The sequence below is a fragment of the Salmo trutta genome, chromosome 14 (assembly GCF_901001165.1).
Source record: "Salmo trutta chromosome 14, fSalTru1.1, whole genome shotgun sequence".
NCBI classification, from domain to species: domain Eukaryota; kingdom Metazoa; phylum Chordata; class Actinopteri; order Salmoniformes; family Salmonidae; genus Salmo; species Salmo trutta.
In genome coordinates, this window is record NC_042970.1 from 83,452,023 (window position 1) to 83,478,357 (window position 26,335).

The following is a 26,335-nucleotide window of genomic DNA, read 5'->3' on the forward strand; positions in this document are numbered from 1 at the left end:
CAGTCAAAAGGTTGGACACACCTACTCATTCAAGGGTTTTTCTTTATTTTGACTATTTTCTTCATTGTAGAATAATAGTGAAGACATCCAAACTATGAAATAACACATATGGAATCATGTAGTAAGCAAAAAAGTTTATTTGAGATTCTTCAATGTTGCCACCCTATGCCTTGATGACAGCTTTGCACACTCTTGGCATTCTCTCAACCAGCTTCAACTGGAATGCTTTTCCAACAGTCTTGAAGAACTTCTCACGTGTGCTGAGCATACATCTTTTTTAGAACTTGTACCAGCATGCAATTCAAAGAGAAAATTTATATTGCATTCTATGCATAACGTTATTCAGTGTTTAAATTAATAAATCTGTGTCGACTACACCATTCTCCCCATATGAATAAGGCAACGTAAGAATCTTTGCTAATACTCTGCAGGCACCACTAGACTAGCTAGCTATGTAAGTAACTCATTCTGTGAACCATTGGTGTATTAAAAGGCGCAGAGAGCATGTGATGCAGTGGCAGCAGCAGGAATTTCTCACAGTCTGGCTTGGTTGTTGCGTAGTGGTGCTTGCAATAATTCGATAATATATTATTAGACAAACATTAACAAGTCTTTACCCGTTTAGGAACAAAGCATTTCATGTATTCGGTAATGTTACACTTATCCACATTTACCAGAGGGTTCAAATTGCAATGAGTTGGAGGCTAGATCACTTTGTCAGCATAGGCCTACCAAACACATAATAGAGGCTTCACAGTTTTATGAGAAGGCTATAAATAGAATCCACAGTGGCGGGAGAGGATGGAATGAAGGCCAAACAGTCAGTCAGACTAGATACATGGTGTCAGAAGGCAGTTTTTGAAGCAGTGAGCAGATACCCACTCTGTAAGCTTACATTATTTGCAGGCTAGATGGGATACAGCTTATGTCAAAATTACATCAAAAGTTTCAACATTTTGCATTTTAGCTAACCCTAACTCTTTTCCTATCCTTAACCTAATTATCCTAACCTGCTGTGTAAATTCGAACCTGCTTCAAAAATTAAATTCTGACAGAGCTGTATACCAATCCAAACCAAAGAGAAAGGTCCTGCCTCAGGACCATGTAGTGCGAGGGGAAATTGATCAGACACATTGGTCCCACACTAATGTCAGTTCAATGTGATTTTGAACATATTTAGCGTTCAACATATAAAAATGAAGTGGATTATAAATAGGTTCTGAAAGAGGAAACATTAACTACTTGAGAGAAGAAGGTTAACTAGAAAGTCACAGTCTGTATGCCACATTATTGTAGCTATTAGAAAGCTATTGGGGTGATTCCTCACCAAACTAGAACAAAAAAGATTTGGGGATTTTCACATTTAATCCATAGTAGGGTCCTTTGGAAGAAGGACTGTTGACATATATTTGACATTTGCATCTTAAAGCATAATTTAATAAATTAACCATTTAAGTTGGAACATTTGTGACATTTAACAATCCTGTTTAAAAATCTGGTATGTGGTTATCGTTAACGGCTGAACAGAACATGAGAGGTGGGCAGTGTTTTGTGTAACTCCATACAGGTTCATTTGCTGAATTTCATTGAAATTGTTGACATATTGGCTTAGATGTAATGGTATAAAGATTTTTTATTTAACATTGAGCATTGAACAATGCCTTATTAAGAAGCCTGTGGCCGCCAGCTTCTTAATGTTTTGCTACGGTGTACCTAATGAAGACAACCCTGATTCTGATCCAACAAGTTGAGTACAACATTATTGAGATGACTGCGATAATGATGTTGACTTTTATTATGACTGTTTGATATATTATGACTTTTTGGTACATAACCCTGTTTGTGGGATAAATTGCAGGACTATAAAACAGAGGCTCCTATCATCAGGTCTTCAGTCATCCCAGATATAACAGCTGCCATAGACGTCAAGGATATTACCAAAGCAGCAGTTAAACTGGACAACTTTCCATTCACCACCTTCTATTCAACTCATTCACTGGCAGACAGGAACACTTCCCATTTCCCCCATGATTTAAATCAGTCTTCCAATTGTGAGACTGGATGTGAAGGGTTTAACTTCTAAACAGTGATCCTTGGTGGGGTCATCTAGTGGATTGGGCTGTCATGTGTCTTTTCTGTTCTAAAATGCTTGGCTAGGACGAGTCCCTGCTCCCCCAGAGACGCTTGTGTTCCAACAGCGGCAGCTGAAGGGAGGTTGTGGGATTCCCAGTTTTATTGATGTTCTCTGTTATGGACTTTATATATATTGTCCTTGACTGTGTTTTCCTGCGATCTCTGTTGTTTTTACATTTGAAAGTCTAAAAATAAAGCTGTCCAAAAGAAGCAGGTATTTGAAATGTCCGTTTAATGGCCATATCAGTTATAAGTCTGTTTCATATATGGTCCTATCCTCTGGTGCACAGCTCAAATGGCAGCAGATCTGCCAATAAAGCAATGCCAAATTACTTTAGATATATTGCTGGGGAAGCTGGATGTATTTCTGACACCTGTTTCTGAACATGGACATATTGGGCTTGGAAATGATCTGTTGCTTTGGTACACTTCTTGTAACTTTGCCATCGACTGTATGGGATCAAATGTTAGTTTCAAGAACAGCTCAGCAGGTATCATGAAGCAATCCCAGAGGGTCATAAAGCAATCCCAATTGACTTCAGGCTGCATGTATTTCTGACATGCAGTTTCATATCATGGCCATGGTTGGAGGTCACTGAAAGGGGGTAATAATTGGAATAATTTGGACTAAAGATCTGTACAGCTTGCTGAAAATTTCAACAGCTCCCCATTTGATCCAAGTGTTTCTCCTTGTAAATGTATTAGATTAATATTACATTTAGCCCTCCATTGACTTCACACTGCATGCTGAAAGGTGAAGACCTCATACCTATACTGTGGACCACAGAGATCTGATACAGGCCAGCACATTATTTTGACCTTATTAGTCAACCAGACGGTCCTCACATTGCTGACACCGTAATAGATTTACAGCAAGATATGTGACCTGGAAAATAAGATCTGAATTAACCGAGCCAAGATTGGTTGTTTTGTGGATCCATGCCACAAGCATCTGACATTTCATATCCAGATTTAGATTTTTACTGGCTGTGACATTTTAATGGATTGATTCATGTAAAAGAAATGCTGACTTGAGCCAAGGCGCTGGGGTGTCTCAGCCAAACTCCTGTATGTCGTGATAAAACTTCTTTGCAAGCACAGACTGATCGTTTAAAGCACCCTTAAAATGTATTGGATCAAGAGTTACTATTCGATTCCCCCATGTGCCAATATGTACAAAACAGTTTTATAATGACAGTTTACTCAACTGCTTAAAGACATCTGGCAGTTAATAACAGTATACAAGGGGCCTGCAACTCTTGTTCTGGACAGCCCATCCACATGGTTTGCAGGCTCTTGTTCCACCCCAAGCAATAACTCAGCCGGTTCAGCTAAATCAACTTGTTGTGAAGGGTCATCCCACTGGGCACACCACGTCATTTCAACGTGGATAATTGGGTAATATTTGGTTGAGATGTTAATCAATGAGATTACAACCTATATTCACCCACTCATAAAGACAGCCAAAAGATAGTTGAATTTCCAATGTGTGATCATTATGCTTTCAAACATATTAAAGCATAACCAAATTCCGATGAAAAAATGATATCAGACTTTTGGTTTATTGTCACCCAATTGTCTATCACTGCACTTTCAATCAAAGTTCAAATTTGGTTAATTTCCCTGAGGGTAACTTCTGCCCAGAGCAAGTTTTGGAGCTCATGCCGGGTGTACATGACAGGTCATATATCATGCAAGATATTTGCACATTAAAATAACTTAATCTCATAAACATTTAGTCTGCATGGTGCTAATGTTCTCTCCAACCACAAACATGGCAAGTAAATATCTTGTCTAATAACAGTGGCATCAGTGCCAGAATTAGGCTGCGTTTGCAGATATATCTAACAATAAACCTTGGCTGCAGTGAAGATGAGAGCACAGTCCAAGAAATGAAAAGGCCTAGATGGGTTCTTCCAGATGGTCACCCTGCTCATCTATTGCATCCAGTCGCTCCCCCTTTGGGGCTTCTTGTAGGGGAGACCAGGGTTGGTTGTCTCACAGGTTGGTTGTCAGAGTGCTAATGATTCCCAATCTAAATGGCACTGTGTAATTTTTAAGGTTCAAATGTGTGAATTCTCTGAGCTTTCGTAGCATTAAGATAATCTTTAGAACCTTCTTACAATGTCTCTTTAATAGTCAAGGTGTTTCCCAGAGCCTTTGTTAGTAACGTGTCTCTTAAGAAGCTTTGCACATCTACGAGTGACCACTCGTAGAGCAGCCAAAGTGCATTGTTATTCACAGATCTCCGCTAAACATAGAATCAAGAAGTTTGGGTTATCTGTCTGACTGTGACTGCCGATAACTTCAGAACAAAGTTGACTACAAATACAAAGTTGCCAAGGAATTTTAAATTGTTATAAACAAGTGAAGGATAAAATGATAGGCTTTTCAATCGTATTGAAATAAATGTAATGTTCAATCAACTGAAGTCTATTTTGCGACCAGGCTACTATCTGTAATTTTTGCCTCTGTGTTTCATGATGTGCAACAGCATGTGAGCAAATTATGTTCCCAATCTGTGATTTGTGCATTATTATTGGGCAAGCATAATAAGCCGCCTCAATTGCCTATTTGCAGCCATAGGTGACAATATCTCTCTAGGAGCTCATCCATCATCAGTATTGTGGAATAATTCTAATGTTAAGGTAAGATTTGAATGGAGAAAGCTGATCCCAGAGCAGAGGTGCTTTTCTTTCCATCCTATCAGTATCGACACATGGTCTAACGATGCATTTAGCAAACGCTTTCTCTACGTGCTTGTTTGGGAAACTATTAAAAAATGTGCTTGTAAAATAACGATGCATCTGGTGCGATCATCGCAGTGCTTAAGTTACATTGACACTGGGAAACGAGTGGCACTGGGAAACTATTGCATCACTTCCTCTTTCCACAAGAATAACCCCATACTGTGTGACATCATCAGAATTGTAGAATAATACTGCCCCTGCGATGGGGCTGGTTGTCACAAGTGGACAGAGTGTGTTTGATGGCTCATAACTCCATGTTGGAATAAGATATGAGGATAAAAAGGGTCCCCATTTCAACCCAAGACATTGGTTTCCTCATAAAATGTTGTCACGTTGGTATGAAGGATCGGGAGGCAGGCGCAGGAATGTGTAATAGGGGTTTTAATTTCCCAAATGACAGCGTGCCATGTTTAAGGCACGGGGACGAAGACCAAACAAACACGTATTCAAAACACAGGGTTGAGACCCTAACAAAAGAGCGAGGAGTACATCGAATAAATACACAGGGACGAGACCCATAACACACACGCAAACAATGATTCCACACGGGACAAAAATCGTAATCATCTGCACAATCCACAATGGCACGAAAGCCAACACAACATAGCACAGGCACTCACACAAACCAACGGACATTGTGACAATAATCGACAGGACACTGGTAAACCAAAGGCACACTTATACAATTACTAATCACTGGGAATAGGAACCAGGTGTGCATAATGACAGTTCCGGAGGGATCTGTGACAGATATACTGGTGATGAGAAATACACACCAGAGTAAAAAGTGACAACCAACCCCGGTCCCCCTACTAATGTGCTGGGTGGAAACAGCACCCCAAACACACAGGGTGTATTCAGGTGGTGAAAATGCAATGTAAATGTAAAGGAATCTGTTACTTTTTTGCAACTATTTCCTATTCATTTTATAACAGTTTTACTGAAGTCAGCTCAGCTGCTAAGCGGTTAACTTCAGAGTGTAATAAAAGTTTGAGGCAGCTATATCGCTGTCAGCAATATGAGTGGATAAGATGATTGAAATACTGGTATGATGTTATGTAAGAATCCTACTGGACTGTTTTAGCCAACTGAAATGTGAGACAAATAAAAGCGTCTCGAGAATCTTTTTAATAGATCATACTGTAGATAAATAACACATTAGATTTAACGGTTTTATAAGCTGTTATTGAAGGCCTAAATGTTTCTGTTCTAGATTTTAAATATTAATTTAATATGGTTCCACCAGGGTGATAAATCAAAGTGAGCAAAGCACGAGGTAACGGCCAACTCCGTCACAAGCATGAGGTGAGGAGACAGTTCAGATGTGTTTACAAGCTAAATAATATAAATAACAGGTGAACATATATTTAAAGTTGTTGATGAGGATTAATGCCACTAAAATGGAACTAAATAAGGCCAGATTAGGTTTAATGAAAACTATTGTAGTTGTAGTGGGGCAACATGGACTCACTCCATTACAGTATATGAGGTTCAGTAGAAGTAACGTTTGGATGAACCAAACTTTTGATATTGTCATAATTATTAGTAATGACATCTCTCATTTATGTAAAGTTCAGTGAAATTCAATTCAGAGACAAATATGACATTAAAAAGTAATGTAATGGGAGTGTGGTGCTCCTGGAAGTGGGAGGTGCTAGTGATACACAGAAATAAACAGGTCTCTCATCCAATTCATTTCCTTTCCCAGAGTGGTCCATAATTAACTTTTGCCTGGTTGGCACTTCCAACCAGATATAAGGAGGCTGAGGCCCCAGCATCCATAAGTCAGATACCTTCTTCCTCTGTGGTAAGACCTCTACACCTCCTTAGAGTTGTAAATGTGTCTCATCTTTACTCAGCAACTGAGGCAGTAGCTAACTGCACTGTTTAAATTGAGTGCTGCATGTCTCTTGTAAGATTTTACAATATGCAATCAAGTGCCATTGGTTTTCTTTAAATGTGCATTACTTCAAATCTGTAACTTCCTTTTATGGTCTAAAGTGGTGCTCCAGCACCTGTTTGTAAATTAAGGGAGTAGTCTAGAATGCAACTGGGTTTTCAGGGGTATTTATTTCAGTAGTAAAGTGAGATGCTATTAGGAAAATGAAAGTTAGCAGTTGCACCTGTAGTTTAAATTGACATGGCTTTAATTATTTACTTAAATGTTTTTTTTAGACATTCTGGGGTTAAAATGATAATGCTTTAGACTTTTGCATTTTCACAACACTCTCATGTTTCACAGGGTCCTCCAAGAAGTACACATTCATCTGTAGGAGGGGAAAAAGAAGGTGAGACATGGTTTGAGTCTTCTGAGAGATACCGCTCACTTAACTCTGTTGACTGGGAAGGAAGCACCACAGAGTCAATCATGTTTCATCTCTTTCCTAGTTATCCGTCACCATGAGTACGGACGCGGAGATGCAAATCTACGGCAAGGCTGCCATATACCTCCGTAAGCCTGAGAGGGAAAGGATTGAGGCACAAACCGCACCCTTTGATTCAAAGAACTCCTGCTATGTGACAGACAAGGCAGAGCTGTACCTTAAGGGTCTGGTCACTGCCAGGGCCGACGGGAAGTGTACTGTAACAGTCACGAAACCTGACGGCACTAAGGAGGTAAGCCTGATCTGAAAAGTATTCAAGTTCAAGTTCGTATAATTACTCTGTTTCATGAAAAATCATCAAAATTATCAAAAGCATTTCAATATAAAAACTTTAAAACAAAATATATATTATGAAGCATTTTTTTGAAATCAGTAACAACAGATAGATTATACATGTATTTGTTTTTGTAAGCAGAATATAACCTTCAAACACATGATGTTTAAAGCTGTATTTAATATTGGCATGGAACTTTTGATATTGACAAGTCAAGAATCACCAGTTATGTGTCAGTGGGTGATAACTAAGTAGTGGATTAAATGTGGAAGTACAATTTTTTAAAGATTAAACTTTTAAAAGCATTTAGTCATGTCCAGTTTGATCTGTATGTAATTTAGATTTCTGACTGTTTCAGGAAGGAAAAGAGTTCAAAGATGCAGACATCTATGAGATGAACCCCCCTAAGTACGACAAGATTGAGGACATGGCCATGATGACCTACCTGAATGAAGCCTCTGTGTTGTATAACCTCAAAGAGCGTTATGCAGCATGGATGATCTATGTAAGAAACCTGCACATACAAACACTCACATACATGAACAAAATAAATACACACATAAATGAATGGTAGAAACCAAAACAAATCAATACAGTCGACCCACATCAGTAAACCAAAGTACACCCACATCCTTACATAAATCCAGGTAAAAGTACATCTGACTTTACTAATCCACAAATGTAATTATGCTTTCATCCAGACCTACTCTGGGCTCTTCTGTGCCACGGTGAACCCCTACAAATGGCTCCCAGTGTACGACGCAGAGGTTGTCAACGCCTACAGAGGGAAGAAGAGGATGGAGGCTCCACCCCATATCTTCTCCGTCTCTGACAACGCCTTTCAGTTCATGATGATTGGTACGAGCTCTCATGGATGGTTGGATGGAGGAATGGATGGTTGGATGGATGGATGGATGGAGGAATGGATGGTTGGTTGGATAGATGTCCATTAAGTGCTCATGGATAGATGGATGGATGCATCAATGGAAATTAAAATATGCATCAGAAAGGTATCTCCTGTTTTCTAGTCTAGGTAATAACAGTTTGCTGGGAATATCTGATTTCACTACCCTTGAATGGAAAATGTTCCAAATTGAAATTCATGATGATGCTATGAATTAAATAATGTCCCCATAATGTTGCTTGAGTATGATAAGCAATGCGTTTTTTGGTTCCAGATAAGGAGAACCAGTCCGTCCTGATTACGTAAGTTGTTTACTAAAATGTCACTTGAGAAAGTGTTTCTATTGTAATAAGTTGGGTCACTTGGTGTGATGAAATACATGACAATATGAATGGATTAGAGCATTAGGCTATGTGTAATAACGAGTCGATGAGAAGTAGTATTTGTTAAAGACTTATGTCAGAACACAGGTTAACAGTGTATTTTTCTATGCTATTTCTTAGTGAAAGCCAATCTGACACTCGGACATGTAACTAAAACCCCTCTTTCTCTGTCATATAAACCAGTGGAGAATCCGGTGCAGGAAAGACTGTCAACACCAAGCGTGTCATCCAGTACTTCGCCACCATTGCAGTGTCTGGGGCAAAGAAGGAAGCAGAACCTGGCAAAATGCAGGTAGGTTGTTCTTATGTTTGTCTTTTTAACACATTTCAGTTTGGTTGGCTGTGTAAACTTTTTTTCCAGTGGTGAATCCTCTTTCAAGCAATTGAGAAAAACTAACTTGACAATGTTACCAGTTTTTGAGCAACTTGTGTTTGTCTCAATCAGGGGTCTCTTGAGGATCAGATCATTGCAGCTAACCCTCTGCTGGAGTCTTACGGTAATGCCAAGACAGTGAGGAACGACAACTCGTCTCGCTTTGTAAGTATGAAGGGCATACTGTGGAAGTTACCTTATATTGGAAAAATGTGTTATACAGATACGTTATACCCTTTCGTTATACAGATTTACAATTTTATTTTGTTCACTGATTTGTTGCTGAAAATTCGAACTTGTAGTGTATTCGAGGTTCTAAAATTGTAATTTTCATCTTTAAAATTTCATCATAATTCACATTTCCTGTTGCTGCAGGATTATTTTCCTGCTGTAGCAAACTGGATCCTACATCAAGATCCTATATCTGTATCAATAGATCCAACATCTGTCCAACAAACTGTAACGTTTAAAGGGGTCTATCAAAGTCAAATGTTAGATTTATTTGTTGGCCTATTTCTAACCCCCATGCTCTGATATAGGGTAAATTCATCAGGATTCACTTCCAAGGTGGTAAACTGGCTAAAGCTGATATTGAAACCTGTGAGTTAGTTTTGATTGTTTCTCAATGCTTTCCTAAATGCACACAGAATTTTTGGGGTAGATCATTCAATTTAAATGTATCTCATGTTCTCTCTCTTGCTCTCTCTTGTTCTCTCGATCTCTCTTCTTTTTCTCTCTCTCTTTGTGTCGTTCACTCTCTCTCTCTCTCTCTCTCTCTCTCTCTCTCTCTCTTTCACCCTCAGACCTGCTGGAGAAGTCCAGAGTGTCCTTCCAACTGCCCGATGAGAGAGGCTACCACATCTTCTTCCAGATGATGACAGGCCACAAACCTGAGCTAGTTGGTACGACAAAGTAGAGGTTCAGAGGAACTCTTTCCCACCCCCATCTGTGTAACTTGTTAAAAATATTTATAGTACAGACTAATAATACTATTACAATGATTACTTACAAGGTAACAAAGCATCTAGACATTTGGAAGGTCTCTGGGAAATATCTATCAAGTAATGCACTGTGATGCACTAGTCCACAAGTCTCAGTCTCCTCTTTTGATGCTATTTATTATATACTACATGTATCATTGAGTCCATCTACTGAGTAAAAGAGGGAGAGATACTGTAAAGGTAGGACAGCAGAATTCTAAGAGATTTCTCCGTTGTCCACAGAAATGGCGCTCATCACCACTAACCCCTACGACTTCCCCATGTGCAGCCAGGGACAGATCACTGTGGCCAGCATCAATGACAATGAAGAGCTGGATGCCACAGATGTGAGTCAAACAAAGGGTTCACCAAACTCTAGATATGGAATGGATAGGACCACCATACACACCGAATGTACTGTGAAATTCCAACTTGGTGGCAGCTGGGAATTTTCATGTATGTTTTTGTTTGATTCTAAATGCCTTGTGTTAGTTAGGCATGTGCCTCAAGGAACTCTTCGTGCCTTCCACAAGAGAGCACCACTAAGTGCCCTGTGGAACTGTGTAACTGTGCTGCCATCTACTAATGTGTTGGCCAAGCGTAATCATGTGGAACAGAGAAGTCAGTCAAATCTATCCATCCCATTTGTTCTGCAGTTAGCAGCACAGAACTGTAGTGTAACTGACCAAACTACAGTTCAGTTCATCACTGTTGTACTTCCTCTTTAATGCCAGGATGCCATTACAATCCTGGGCTTCACTAATGAAGAGAAGATTGGCATCTACAAGCTGACAGGAGCTGTATTGCACCATGGAAACTTGAAATTCAAGCAGAAGCAGCGTGAGGAGCAGGCCGAGCCAGACGGCACAGAGGGTGAGTCCCACTCATAGATATACAATATGTAGAACATTAGTCCCATTCCCCAACATAGAAATAGAACACCTAAGACAGACAGTGCAACATGAAAGTCAGGCAGGAGATCATTTTTGGAGAACAAATTCTAACCTCCAAAATGTGGGTGAATCAAAACCTAGCCCACAAAGAACTTAACCAAACTATTTTGTCAGTGTGAAATCAGAAACAAGTGATCTTGTGTCCCTGAGTCTGTTGTTGTTGCTTCTCTTTCCAGTGGCTGATAAAATCGCCTACCTGCTGGGCCTGAACTCAGCTGAGATGTTGAAGGCTCTGTGCTACCCAAGAGTGAAGGTCGGCAACGAGTATGTGACCAAGGGACAGACAGTGCCTCAGGTAAGGCGGCCAAACACAGAATCTACCATTTTCTGAGCACTGGAATTATTGTTGGGGCGAGTGCATTGCTTTGGTTTTCCCAAGCTTGTATCACCTTATCACTAGACATGGTCAATATCTCACATATTAATTTGAGGTATTATCATTGCAGGTTAATAACTCAGTCAGTGCTCTGGCCAAGTCTATCTATGAGAGGATGTTCTTGTGGATGGTCATCCGTATCAATGAGATGTTGGACACCAAGAATCCAAGGCAGTTCTATATCGGTGTGCTTGACATTGCCGGGTTTGAGATCTTTGATGTGAGTATGAGACCAGAACAAGACACTTAGATGTGATTGAGATGGATTACAGTCTTCTATGATGAAATGATCCCTTTTAAAACTCCATCAACAGTACAACAGCATGGAGCAGCTGTGCATCAACTTCACCAATGAGAAACTGCAACAGTTTTTCAACCACACCATGTTCGTCCTGGAGCAAGAGGAGTACAAGAAGGAGGGAATCGTCTGGGCCTTCATTGACTTCGGCATGGACTTGGCTGCCTGCATTGAGCTTATTGAGAAGGTAAGCTGTCTGTGAGGATTATAATGGACCATAACAGCAAAGCTCATATGGAGCGCTGTGTGATATATTATCACAGTGGTACAACATACACAGTATTAAATCCACTGGGGATGCCAATCGAGTCAAAAAAATCCATATTACAACCTGTGTTTTGATAATTGCGTTGTTTGCTCTACAACCTGTTAGTTTATGTGCTTTGACAATGAGATATGGGGCGGCAGGTAGCCTAGTAGTTAGAGTGTTGGACTAGTAACCGAGCTGAAAAGGTAAAAATCTGTTGTTCTGCCCCTGAACAAGGCAGTTAACCCACTGTTCCTAGGCCATCATTGAAAATAAGAATTTGTTCTTAACTGACTTGCCTAGTTATATATGGGTAAAATATATACAGGCCTAAGGCCGAGACAATAACAATAAATTCAACAACACCTTTGTTTCATCACAAAACCGGACAGCAACAGCTGTCTTGTGGAGTCTATAATGCATGTAACAAACAGTTACATGACCTATAGCATGGTCAGTCAAGTACATCTTTCTGACATTTTCGGACCACCAAACATCTATTGATTTAGAACCACAGAGAGTTAACGCAAGTCGCAAAGAAAACAGGAGCTGCCTCCCTCCAATATTCCAGCACCATTTCAATTTCAACATTTCAACATCATCAAATCACCTATGCTTAGTCTAATACAGTGAAAATGAAAAGATTCCAAAAAACTATTTTAGTCCAGTCAACCTATGCTAAATGTGTTTGTCCATGTTACTAATAATATGTGTTGTGTGAGTAAGTAGAAAAAGCATGTTGACTCACCCTACTTGCAGAGAAACGCCTCTCTTTCATGTTGCAGAAACTTAAAAGCTTAAAAAACAATTGTTCTAAGCTACCTGGCTAAAATGCTTGCTCGCTTGCTCGCTATTCTAACTTCCTTTCCTAGCCTTCTACATCTAGCTACATATTGAACTTCCTTCCTCTCAGGCCAAAGCACAATGTATTAATTTATGGTTGGGTCAGAATTGGTGTTAGAATCATTGGCCAGTACGTAGAATTAAGTAAAACTATGAGTCCAAGTCCCTGTCTCCATCCACGGCTAATTTAGGAAAGGGCCCATTTTAGCTAGCTAGCTATCCTCCAGAGGACAACAACACAATGAGATGCAACAATTGAAGTTTTTATTTCTGTCAATGACGTTTGGCTTGATTTGGTGTGAAGCCAAATCCAAACTTTCCTTGACACATTTTTTGGTGCACCAGGACCATTCACAGATTAGCTCACTCAGTTTAGCTCAACTCTGATTTGCTGTTTTTGTATGAAAAAAATATATAAAGGGAGGCCAAATGCTCTCTGGCTTCTCTTGCATTCAATGCTACAATATCACTCTTTTTGACCAGACATAATCAGGTAGAAGGGCTACACATACAGAGACAGAGGGGTGCAGTTCTGCTCACTCTGATGCTTTACCTGGTGAGAGACATTCAGCCTCGTGCTAAGCGAGACGAAAGATACATTATATTATGTCCATTTCTTTGGGAAGCCTTGCTTCCCTTGGCACCCATTAATATATGCCACTGACTGTTGAGAACTCAATATGTTTCCTATTATGTGTCCCTAAATGAATATAATCCTATAATAGCATGTTAACTAAATGTAAATATCACTAATTTGATATACATCTCTTTTCGTGAAGCCATTGGGCATCTTCTCCATCCTTGAAGAGGAGTGCATGTTCCCCAAGTCTTCAGACACTACCTTCAAGGACAAGCTGTACGCCCAGCATCTTGGCAAAACAAATGCATTTGAGAAGCCCAAGCCTGCCAAAGGCAAGGCAGAGGCCCACTTCTCCCTGGTGCACTACGCCGGTACTGTGGACTACAACATCACTGGGTGGCTGGAGAAGAACAAAGATCCCCTGAACGACTCAGTTTGTCAGCTGTACCAGAAGTCCGGAGTCAAAATCTTGGCTGCCCTGTATCCTCCTCCCCCTCCTGAGGGTAAGACTAGTATCAAGTCACAATATTTAACTAAATAATAGTTACAACTCAGACCCAAATGTTCTTTAATGTCTTTCAATGTATCACAATTTCTCAGGGTTTATCACTGGGTTGATTTATTCATACACTCGGTTAATTTAATAAAACAATAGGTGTTATTTTAAACAATCTCATTGGCAGCATTTGCCTCTAGATAAGTGTGAAGCTAACCAGAGATTCTCTGGTTTATAATTAGTGTGCTTGCTGAAGACAAGACCACTATAGATTTCTTACATACTCTTATTTTTAATTTATTCCACCCGCTCTAGGAAATGTACTTTTCTAGTTATCTTTTACTTTTCCCCATTTTAACAGATAAAGCCAAGAAAGGAGGCAAGAAGAAGGGTGGTTCCATGCAGACTGTGTCCTCCCAGTTCAGGGTGAGCTTTTGAAATGTGTTTATTCAGTCCTTCAAAAGGTGCATTGATGATCATAAATGATGTCTGAGAAAATGGTTTGTAACCCTCTTACAGGAGAACTTACATAAGCTGATGACCAACTTGAGGAGCACTCATCCTCACTTTGTGCGCTGCCTGATCCCCAACGAGTCAAAGACTCCAGGTACAATAAATATTGAGTTAAATATGTAATCTTATCAGTACAGTATCAGTAACCTTAACAATCCCAATCTTTAACCTGTTTATGAGTATTAAAAGAGACTTGTTTTGTTTTACCAGGTCTGATGGAGAACTTCCTGGTTATCCACCAGCTCAGGTGTAATGGTGTACTGGAGGGTATCAGGATCTGCAGAAAGGGCTTCCCCAGCAGAATCATCTATGCTGACTTCAAGCAGAGGTACACACGCGCGAGCACGCAAACGCACACACACATGCACACACCACAGAAAATATCTGCTCCAAGGGTTTTCCCAGCATCAGAATTGGCTGACCTTTAATGAAATATAACCAACATATTACAACTTGACATGTTAAAAATGTCTCCTCATTCAGGTACAAAGTACTGAATGCCAGTGTCATCCCTGAGGGCCAGTTCATGGACAACAAGAAGGCTTCTGAGAAGCTGCTTGGGTCCATTGATGTGAATCACGAGGATTACAAGTTTGGACACACCAAGGTCAGTCAAATACCCCCAGTAAAAGCTGACAACAAAACACAACTTGAATGATAATTTAAACCTGTACCATATAAAATCTCTCCAGGTGATCTATCCATCCTTTTGTTCTTTCTTCTTCATTTCACTAATGGAAAAGGTAGAAAAATATGGTGGTGTTTTTTTCTCCAAAGTCATACATCACAAGTATAGAAAAGAAACTAAACTGATTATCATGTACATTGTGTTAGAGTGGTATGGCTTCAGTTATCTGTATCTGTGTACAATAACTAAAAATTTAGAAACAACCTATCCCATTGTTTGTTTGTAACCATTATAACGTTAATGTTGTTTAAATCAATGTAGTGGTGTTGTTCCCCTCTTTTGATTTAACCGTTTCTATCTGTCACCATCTGTGGTTCCATTGACCATGTTAACCTGTGTCTCAGGTGTTCTTCAAAGCCGGTCTGCTGGGTGTCCTGGAGGAGATGAGAGATGAGAAGCTGGCCACTCTGGTCGGCATGGTCCAGGCTCTCAGCCGTGGATTCCTCATGAGGAGAGAGTTTAGCAAGATGATGGAGAGGAGGTGAGGAATAGTAGACATCTTGACAAAGCTTTCTGTCAACCAGTTGTATCTAATGCATTATGATTACATACTCTATATGCTGTGAGCTGTTCAGAATGAGAAAGTACGTCTTATAATGGTCTACTAAAGCTTTTGGGTTAATTCATTTAGTCCAGAAATGGATGTAGCAACTAAGGATTCTAGCTTTATAGCTGCAGTTTGGGATTTGGCTGTTTAATTGACATTTATAGGTGTGGTATTTACCCATTCATTCTTGAAGAATATAAAATGTCTCATGAGCTTAGCATGACTGTCAATCCTTGCATCTAGACCGCTGTCTATGAATTTAAGAGGAGTTACATTTCCCTAGCCCCATTCCTCAGCTGTAAACAAACAGTGGCAGGTGGTTCTGTTTTGTTGTTCATCTAATCACAGAATGTAGCTTTAAGCATGTCACTCACCATGCCACTCCATCCTTTCTGTCGACCAGAGAATCAATTTATGCCATCCAGTACAACATCCGCTCATTCATGAATGTGAAAACCTGGCCATGGATGAAGTTGTACTTCAAGATCAAGCCCCTGCTGCAGAGCGCTGAGACTGAGAAGGAGCTGGCCAACATGAAGGAGAACTATGATAAGATGACAGCAGACCTGGCGAAGGCTCTGTCCACGAAGAAGCAAATGGAGGAGAAGTTGGTGGCCCTGACGCAGGAGAAGAACGACCTGGCGCTCCAAGTCGCATCTGTGAGTGAAAAAACAACAATGATTACGGGCAAATTTACATACACGTTAAAACAAATACATATGAACACACATTTTATTGCCCATGTTATATATGTCATGAATTTCTATTGATTTGCTCTGACCTCTTTGAGTAAAATGTATATTTTGATACACAAAATGAGGCCTCTGATTTGTTTACTCCTTTTGTGAAACCAGGAAGGAGAGAGTCTGAACGATGCTGAGGAAAGGTGCGAGGGGCTCATCAAGAGCAAGATCCAGCAGGAGGCCAAACTCAAAGAGACGACCGAGAGGCTGGAGGATGAGGAGGAGATCAATGCTGAGTTGACTGCCAAGAAGAGGAAGCTGGAAGATGAGTGCTCTGAGCTGAAGAAGGACATTGATGACCTGGAGCTCACCCTGGCCAAAGTGGAGAAGGAGAAGCATGCCACTGAAAACAAGGTCTTGTGTCTTACCATAGACAGTCTAACCAAACAATAATCCAATCAAAACATAGCTTAACAGAATTGGAATTCAAGTTGTATTCTGGGTGCAGGAAAAATTAAGAAACAATAGTAGAATTTCAGTTGCGGGGTACTCCCAACATTCATTGCATGTTCTGCTCCCCCTCATTTATGACTTCCATTCAGTACACTGGCATGGTGAACACTGACATCTAGTGTTGAATATATAGTACAGTAATTGTTGATGCAGTTCTAATCTAAATGAAATGAATGAAATATATAACAAACTAAATCTCCCCTTCATGGTGAAGTGACCAAAGACAAATTTTGACGTGGCTGTTTTCAGGTTAAAAACCTGACAGAGGAGATGGCGTCTATGGATGAGAGTGTTGCCAAGCTGACCAAGGAGAAGAAAGCCCTCCAAGAGGCCCACCAGCAGACACTGGATGACCTGCAGGCAGAGGAGGACAAAGTCAACACTCTGACCAAGGCCAAGACCAAGCTGGAACAGCAAGTGGACGACGTGAGTGGAGTTTGACATTTTGGCCATGATAGCATGTAAGATGATATTATCTTCAGTTGTTTAGATTTGAACAATATATGTGTTTTTATCTTCTAGCTTGAGGGTTCTCTGGAGCAAGAGAAGAAGCTCCGTATGGACCTTGAGAGATCCAAGAGAAAGCTGGAGGGAGATCTGAAACTGGCCCAGGAGTCCATAATGGACCTGGAGAATGACAAGCAGCAAGCTGATGAAAAAATCAAGAAGTAATCACAAACAAATGACTACAGTATTAGCTGCTATAATGGTTGTTCTTGACTAATTCTTGTAATTATGAATTAGCATTTACATGTGATTCTTAAAAGCAAAGTGAATGGAAAATACTGTCCCTTTAAACTATCGAACCAAAACCAACTCTGCAATTGACCTATTTGTGTTTCTTAGAAAGGAGTTTGAGACCACCCAGCTCCTCAGCAAAGTTGAGGATGAGCAGTCTCTGGGAGCTCAGCTGCAGAAGAAGATCAAGGAACTCCAGGTATAGTATATGATATAAACTCCAGTACAGAAAAGCACAGACTTGAATCATTTTTTTTTTTTTAAATGTACACTTTTTCTGGTAGCAGACAGTTTTCCAGGTGGCTTCTGATGGCTCAGTAGGTTGGAAAATGGTGTTTCTTGTTGGTGCTTCTTACCATCCCCACTCAGCCCTCAATGACAATATACATGTTAAAATGGCTTATATCCATCTAGAGTCCTCTGTCTAACTTCTTACCTTTGAGGGTTTGGCTCCTGCGTGGGACACTGTCTACTGAATATATTAGTGTAACTGGCTTTGTATTAAACATACTATTATTATTTTGTGAGGTTCAATTGTTTCATCTGTATTGTAGTGTTCATCCCCCTGCTCCTGCCCCCTGGTCTAGGCCCGTATTGAGGAGCTGGAGGAGGAAATTGAGGCTGAGCGTGCTGCCAGGGCTAAGGTTGAGAAGCAGAGGGCCGATCTCTCCAGGGAACTTGAGGAGATCAGCGAGAGGCTGGAGGAGGCCGGAGGCGCCACTGCTGCTCAGATTGAGATGAACAAGAAGCGTGAGGCTGAGTTCCAGAAGCTGCGTCGTGATCTTGAAGAGTCCACCCTGCAGCATGAGGCCACAGCCGCCGCTTTGCGCAAGAAGCAGGCCGACAGTGTGGCTGAGCTCGGGGAGCAGATCGACAACCTGCAGCGCGTCAAGCAGAAGCTGGAGAAGGAAAAGAGCGAGTACAAGATGGAGATTGATGACCTCTCTAGCAACATGGAGGCCGTCGCAAAGGCTAAGGTGAGTAGTAACGTTTTGATCAAGCAGTGTTGAGGATGGTCAACTACATTACCATTCAATTGAACTGAAGTTGACAGGAGTCACATATATAAAGTAATGATGGAACATGTTTCACTAACAGGGCAATCTGGAGAAGATGTGCCGTACTCTTGAGGACCAGCTGAGTGAGCTCAAGACTAAGAATGATGAGAATGTTCGCCAGGTCAACGACATCAGCGGACAGAGGGCCAGACTCCTGACAGAAAATGGTACCATCAACAATGAACAACAAGCCAATGCTTTCCTTCAGTACAACCCAACATGTATTAGGGGCTATATCCACATAGTTTCTACTGTATTATTCACCACCTAACATTGCCCTACGATATCTCAGAATACATTTTCAATCTTAGAAAACGGTGACCCTATTAACAAGATGATCCTCTGTCCCTGCAGGTGAGTTTGGCCGCCAGCTGGAGGAGAAGGAAGCTCTGGTATCTCAGCTGACCAGAGGAAAACAGGCCTTCACCCAGCAGGTGGAGGAGCTGAAGAGGGCGATTGAGGAGGAGGTCAAGGTAAGGGACCCAAAATGGAGAGTTTAGAGCCATATCTTTACATAGACGGTGACTACACCACCCTCAGACTCCTAGTGTCTCTTCACCCTCAGAGACTAGCGTAACCAGGAGGAGAGACCTCATTTAACACAGTAAATTCATCAGGCTTAAGCCATGTTTCAGTCAGGCCAATCACATCAAGATTATGACCAGTGATTAGTTCATTGACTATAACTGCCTTGGAAGTGAGGGATCTAACATTAAGTAGCACCTATTTTGAGATGTGAGATATCACAATCTCTTTCAATAATGACAGGAATGGAGGTGGTCTTTATTCCGGTGAGATTGCTAGAGCGAACTCCGCCATATTTAGTGTTGTCCAACCTAGATTGAGGCACAGACACGGTCTCAATGGGGAAAGCTGAGCTGACTACACTGACTGTGCTAGTGGCAGAATCCACTAAGCTGGCAGGCATGCTAACTGCCTGGCCTGCACCCTATCTCATTGTGGAGCTAGAGCCCTGTCTATGTTCATAGATAAGATGACAGCACCTCTCCAGCTAGGATGGTCCTGTTTGTGGGTGAGTCCCAGAAAGAGGGCCAATTATCTACAAATTCTATCTTTTGGGAGGGGCAGAAAACAGTTATCAATCAGCGATTGAGTTGTGAGACTCTACTGTAGAGCTCATCACTCCCCCTAACTGGGAGGGGACCAGAGACAATTACTCAATGCCGATACATCTTTTTAGCTGATTTATACGCTGAAGCTATGTTGCGATTGGTGACCTCTGACTGTTTCATCCTAACATCGTTGGTGCCGACGTGGATAACAATATCCCTATACTCTTTACACTCGCCAGTTTTAGCCTTAGCCAGCACCATCTTCAGATTAGCCTTTACGTCAGTAGCCCTGCCCCCTGGTAAACAGTGTATGATCGCTGGATGATTATTTTTAAGTCTAATACTGCGGGTAATGGAGTCGTCAATGACTAGGGTTTTCAATTTGTCAGAGCTAATGGTGGGAGGCTTCGGCGTCTCAGACCCCGTAAAAGGTGGAGGAGAGAACAGAGAAGGCTCGGCCTCTGACTCAGACTCGTTCTTTAATGGGAAAAACCGGCTGAAAGTTTCTGTCGGCTGAATGAGCGACACCGGTTGAGCATTCCTACAGCATTTCCTTCCAGAAGCCATGAGAAAGTTGTCCGGCTGCGGGGACTGTGCGAGGGGATTTATTCTACTATCTGTACTAATTGGTGGCACAGAAGCTATTTCATCCTTTCCTACACTTAAATTATCCTTGCCTAACAATTGCGTCTGAAGCTGGGCTTACAGCACGGCTATCCTCACCATAAGGCGATTGTTCTCCTGTATATTATGAGTACAGCGACTGCAATTAGAAGGCATAATGTTAGTGTTACTACTTAACATCGGCTGGTGGAGGTCGTGTAGAACCATGTCCAGATAAAGCGTCAGGGTTGAAAAAGTTGAATGTAAAAAGTCGAGCGAGGGAAAAAATGTAAATACAAAACGGTAATTAAAAAGTAAAACCGTAATTTTGGCAGGTAGCAAAGTAACGTTAGCAACAAACCACACAGCTTCACGTAAACAAGTCCACATAATTTGTTTGACTATCTCACTCATCTCTCCTTGTCTTTCTTTCTCACAGGCTAAAAACGCACTGGCCCACGGTGTTCAGTCTGCTCGCCATGACTGTGACCTCCTGAGGGAGCAGTTTGAGGAGGAGCAGGAGGCCAAGGCAGAGCTGCAACGCGGTATGTCCAAGGCCAACAGTGAGGTGGCTCAGTGGAGGACTAAGTATGAAACTGATGCCATCCAGCGCACAGAGGAGCTGGAGGAGGCCAAGTGAGTCGCACGTAACAGAAAAAACTCAGATATGGTGTGGATGGTGAGGGTGGTAGGTGGCTCTGACAAAATGTTACATCAATATGTATTGTAACATTTGTTTTCGCAACATAAAACCATCCTCTGTTGTCCAATAGGAAGAAGCTGGCCCAGCGTCTGCAGGAGGCCGAGGAGACCATTGAGGCGACCAACTCCAAGTGCGCCTCCCTGGAGAAGACCAAGCAGAGGCTGCAGGGAGAGGTGGAGGACCTCATGATTGATGTTGAGAGAGCCAACGCATTGGCCGCCAACCTCGACAAGAAGCAGAGGAACTTTGACAAGGTGAAAATGAATAAACCTCACCATAGGGTGATATTTACTGTCTGCTATATGATTATTTGTAGTATAATTGTAGTATATTTATAATTCAAAACTCTTCATAAATGACTTCTGATGAAAATCCCATGGATTCCCCTAGGTTCTGGCAGAGTGGAAGCAGAAGTATGAGGAGGGCCAGGCTGAGCTGGAAGGTGCTCAGAAGGAGGCTCGCTCTATGAGCACTGAACTCTTCAAGATGAAGAACTCCTACGAGGAGGCTCTGGATCATCTGGAGACTCTGAAGAGAGAGAACAAGAACCTGCAACGTGAGCATTTGACAGCAATTCTATTTGGCTCATGTTTGACTAGCAATATTAATTGCTGTTAATAAATTCACTGTTATTATGATTCAATGTCAACTTCAGTGCATTGGTGATATCCACTGAAAATCTCCCAAGTGTAAACTGCTCCTGTGTGTGTGTGTGCAGAGGAGATCTCTGACCTGACTGAGCAGATCGGAGAGACTGGCAAGAGCATCCATGAGCTGGAGAAGGCCAAGAAGACCGTGGAGACAGAGAAGTCTGAGATCCAGACCGCTCTGGAGGAGGCAGAGGTACAAACTACAGCTGTTTGATGGGAAAAGCAGTGGAACACTAGAAAATGCCAGCTACAGTGAAATGCTGTCTGTATTGGAGTTTATTGTAGTCATATATATTTAATTCCTACATCCAAATGTATTGAACACAATTGGCCTGACTCCTTCTGTTTGTCCAGGGAACACTGGAGCACGAGGAATCCAAGATTCTGCGTGTGCAGCTGGAGCTGAACCAGATCAAGGGTGAGGTGGACAGGAAGATCGCTGAGAAGGATGAGGAGATGGAGCAGATCAAGAGGAACAGCCAGAGGGTGGTTGACTCCATGCAGAGCACCCTGGACTCTGAGGTCAGGAGCAGGAATGATGCCCTAAGGGTGAAGAAGAAGATGGAGGGAGACCTGAACGAGATGGAGATCCAGCTGAGCCACTCCAACAGGCAGGCCGCTGAGGCCCAGAAACAGCTGAGGAACGTCCAGGGACAGCTCAAGGTAAAGGGACTGGGACACCAGGTTCAAACACCTGAACATGGAGAGTGATTTGTTTGTAAATCTATAGAAAATAATACAACAGAGGATTTTAATAGAATGGTTTATGTACTAAAGGTAGCGATACTGGGGAAATTTTTACCAATGAACATTTCTATCACTGATTGATCCTATCACACCTATTTCCACAAGTCCGAATGAACGTATGTCATTGTGAACCCCAGGATGCCCAATTGCACCTTGATGACGCCGTCCGTGTCGCAGAGGACATGAAGGAGCAGGCAGCCATGGTGGAGCGCAGAAACGGTCTGATGGTGGCTGAAATCGAGGAGCTCAGAGTTGCTCTGGAGCAGACAGAGAGAGGCCGCAAAGTGGCTGAGACTGAGCTGGTAGACGCCAGCGAGCGTGTTGGACTGCTGCACTCCCAGGTATGGGTCAAAAGCCATTTCTAATGAAACTCAACCAAGCATACAGTTTAAACACATCTGGCATTTGACAGTGCTTGCCTTAGATTTTCATAATTACAGTCTTGTGACTTGCAAGTTCTCTTGAGAGTCAAACAAATCGTCTTCCTCCTTCAGAACACCAGCCTTCTGAACACCAAGAAGAAGCTGGAGACTGACCTGGTGCAGGTGCAGGGAGAGGTGGACGACATCGTCCAGGAGGCCAGGAATGCAGAGGAGAAGGCCAAGAAGGCCATCACTGACGTGAGTCCTTGAATTACATCAACTTGATTTGTCTCCAAGTGACAATGGTAGCTGGGCTGGTTAAGAACAACAAAGATCTGAGAGGGATATTATGATTGGTGCCAATTGGTGCATAAATTAAACAAACTATTATTCCAGGCGGCCATGATGGCTGAGGAGCTGAAGAAGGAGCAGGACACCAGTTCCCACCTGGAGAGGATGAAGAAGAACCTGGAGGTCACAGTCAAGGACCTGCAGCACCGCCTGGATGAGGCTGAGAATCTGGCCATGAAGGGAGGCAAGAAGCAGCTCCAGAAACTGGAGTCCAGGGTGAGTTACCAGCAGGGTGGATCAGGGTGGATTGAAAGAGTGATTGCTGGAAATGTATTTGATCATATAAAAATACGCAGGAGCATTGTTTAGTGACTTGTTCTCGCAATAACCCACCTAGATCAGGGTTTCCTAAACTTCTTTGCATCGGGGACCACCCCTTTTGTGACAGCGAATTCATCAGGGACCCCCCTCATAACATCAGAACACAACTCCTACATTAAAGTGCGATAAAAATAGCATGCACGCAGATTTCCTATGACTTCTTCAGTGTATGACTGGACTAATCAAGTCTCGGGTCCTGGGAAATAACATTTTTAAGTCCCCCCTCTTTGCATCAGAGAGAAAATGTTGCCGTTTTAAAGGTCATTTCCTGTCATTCTACACATTTTGCCTTGGGGCAAAAAGTAAATGTTGCAGTTTTAAAGCTTAAATTAAAGTGAATTTATGATCATAACAAAACAAATTATAATACTTTTACACTTATTTAGTGGAGTTGGTCCAAGACCTTTAAATGAATTTAAATGTATTCATCTAGTTGTTTCATTCAGGCTTAATTGTCTCAGCAGACTTCTTCTAATCTGCCATTTCATTCATAATAATAATGATAATAATTCACAATAAATATCAACACAGAATATAACATACATTCATCGAATTAATCTCGTAGTAATAATTTCTCTCTCTATAGTTACATGTCTCATTCACCGGCCGTTGCTAGGGAAGCTAGCGTTGCTATGCGGGGCTACCAGCTAGCAGGCTAATGGCTGAATTAGCTTGTAGGCTAGCGGACGTTAATAAATTCATAAAACCTAAAAACACAACATAACACCTCAACAAACATATGTACATACTCCAGAAACATTACCGTCTTGAAAATAGTGATTTTACACTCGCTTACCTTCAAAATAAATATATAAAAATGTATTTATGTCGGTGCTTCTGACTTTCTGTTGGCTCAATTGGCGAACTTCTCTCAACTGCCATAGCGCGAGCTCCATAGTAGAAGAAATGCCCCAACATTAAAACATGCAGGTGGCGGCATCTAGTGGCCATACTGGTACTGCACAATACGCCACTAAACGCATGACAACATGGATACAAATACAAGAAGAATTGAGTTGTGAGCCTCCCAGACCCGTTGTTTATCTAAGAGTTAATGACATAAATTGTGGATGAATAATATTACAATCTACTGTATTGCACCCTCTAAACATTTTCCAAAGATCCCTGGCTGTTTAATCTGTTCTTGCTAGAAATATACATAAACAAATTGAAATGTAAATTCCACTTTGAGAACCACTGACCCAGATAATGAAAAGTTGATGTTATTATTACAGACCCCTTCAAATAAAATAATAAAATGACTTGACTGAGTAGAAGACTATACCTCTGTTTTACAAATATTTGTTATGTCCAATTTCACGACCTCCAACAAACTCCTATGTCTATTTCTTCCACAAAGGTGCGTGAGCTCGAGACTGAGGTGGAAGCCGAGCAGAGAAGAGGTGTAGACGCAGTCAAGGGAGTCCGCAAGTATGAGCGCAGAGTCAAGGAGCTCACTTACCAGGTAAGAGAAAGTGCATTCTTTACACACTTGACACTAACACAGACAGGTTTGTGTATAAAACTATTGTGACATTGATTCTTTGATCTTCTCCCACAGACTGAGGAGGATAAGAAGAACGTTAACAGACTTCAGGACCTGGTAGATAAGCTGCAGATGAAAGTGAAGGCCTACAAGAGGCATTCTGAGGAAGCGGTGAGTCAGACTCTGAAAGCATACATTCGAAAATGTAGTTTTTCTCTACAAAACGTAATGTCCATACGATTTAGTTGAAGTGTTGCTACAGCACATCAGTCAACAATGACAATTGATAGTGCAAGTAAATGCTGATGAAATTATACACATTTCCGAGTGCCTCCTATTCCTATTTGTTACCAACTTAAAGGAGAGGGGGTTGAATATGAATTTGCTGGTCTAGTGGTAGTGCTGGAGGCAACGGTTTGATCCCGTTCTGCCACTCACTTTCTCTGCTCTATCATCTATCTCCCTGTATACATTGCTATCCTAAATCTGCCAATATGTGTTTTGTTGAAAATAATGTTTTAATTTCCTACCTGAAGCTTCAAACTTTAAATGCTGATGTTCTGCTCTCCCTCTCTTTTCCTCACCCAGGAGGAAGCAGCAAACCAGCACATGTCTAAGTTCAGGAAGGTTCAGCATGAGCTGGAGGAAGCTGAGGAGCGTGCTGACATCGCTGAGACTCAGGTCAACAAGCTCAGAGCCAAGACCCGTGACTCTGGAAAGGTACAGAACTGCTGCTAAACCTATACCTGACTCATGTACAGATATAACCACATCAACACCACCTATGATTCAGTCTTCTCAGAGGTCAATACAGACCTTTTACACTCAACTGTATTTAAGATCTCTAAGAAGAACATTTCAAAATATTATTTCAAGTTGGTACTTCAAAATTTAAAATGTCAAGCTGAGCACTGAGCATTAAATGCATGATCCATATATTAATCATGTTCATTATTATTACTGATCCATTATATTCTTTCTTTCTTCTTACAGGGAAAAGAAGTTGCTGAATAAACAAGACCAAAGTCTTACCATTTTCCTGTTCCATAAAATATGATTTTCATGGTGAAATGTTGAGCATTGATTAAAAACATGTAGGCCTACATACACTTCCTTTGTGACTGTGGACTTATTACTCAGCAAACAGATTTTTCTTACCATCAAATATTTTACTTTAATTAAAGGAGCATTTTGGGATTTGAACAACAATAGTGGTCACCCAACAAAGCAGTTTGTTTTTTGTAAACAGCTGAGGGATGAGGCTGAAGAAATGTAACCACCCAAATTCTCAGACTGAGCTTTGGATTCAAGTTTGTTGTTGCTTA

At 41.4% G+C, this 26,335-nt stretch overlaps 1 protein-coding gene across 1 annotated transcript; it reads left to right on the forward strand.

Annotated features, from left to right (window-relative positions):
- Positions 1-6,612: 6,612 nt before the first annotated feature.
- On the forward strand, positions 6,613-26,120 carry LOC115147693 (myosin heavy chain, fast skeletal muscle). The gene is made up of 41 exons (XM_029689991.1): positions 6,613-6,690; positions 7,126-7,171; positions 7,272-7,499; positions 7,900-8,046; positions 8,243-8,399; positions 8,720-8,747; positions 9,012-9,120; positions 9,274-9,366; positions 9,741-9,801; positions 10,005-10,103; positions 10,425-10,528; positions 10,916-11,054; positions 11,311-11,429; positions 11,581-11,730; positions 11,825-11,995; positions 13,678-13,981; positions 14,336-14,400; positions 14,494-14,581; positions 14,698-14,815; positions 14,971-15,094; positions 15,520-15,656; positions 16,126-16,381; positions 16,577-16,819; positions 17,168-17,344; positions 17,441-17,586; positions 17,765-17,855; positions 18,244-18,633; positions 18,755-18,881; positions 19,069-19,187; positions 20,830-21,026; positions 21,164-21,347; positions 21,484-21,649; positions 21,812-21,936; positions 22,098-22,406; positions 22,628-22,831; positions 22,985-23,110; positions 23,249-23,419; positions 24,885-24,989; positions 25,086-25,181; positions 25,599-25,730; positions 26,004-26,120. Exons 3-41 carry the CDS (start codon positions 7,284-7,286, stop codon positions 26,022-26,024), a joined length of 5,814 nt encoding a protein of 1,937 aa, XP_029545851.1. The 5' UTR covers positions 6,613-6,690; positions 7,126-7,171; positions 7,272-7,283; the 3' UTR covers positions 26,025-26,120.
- The last annotated feature ends 215 nt before the right edge of the window (positions 26,121-26,335 follow it).

Excerpts from the sequence above, each read along its gene's own strand:
- LOC115147693 (XM_029689991.1), top strand. The coding sequence starts at position 7,284 with ATGAGTACGGACGCGGAGATGCAAATCTACGGCAAGGCTGCCATATAC. Across the intron at positions 15,095-15,519 it reads ACAAGTTTGGACACACCAAG|GTGTTCTTCAAAGCCGGTCT; the intron begins GTCAGTCAAATA and ends CCTGTGTCTCAG. Across the intron at positions 25,182-25,598 it reads AGAGGCATTCTGAGGAAGCG|GAGGAAGCAGCAAACCAGCA; the intron begins GTGAGTCAGACT and ends TTCCTCACCCAG.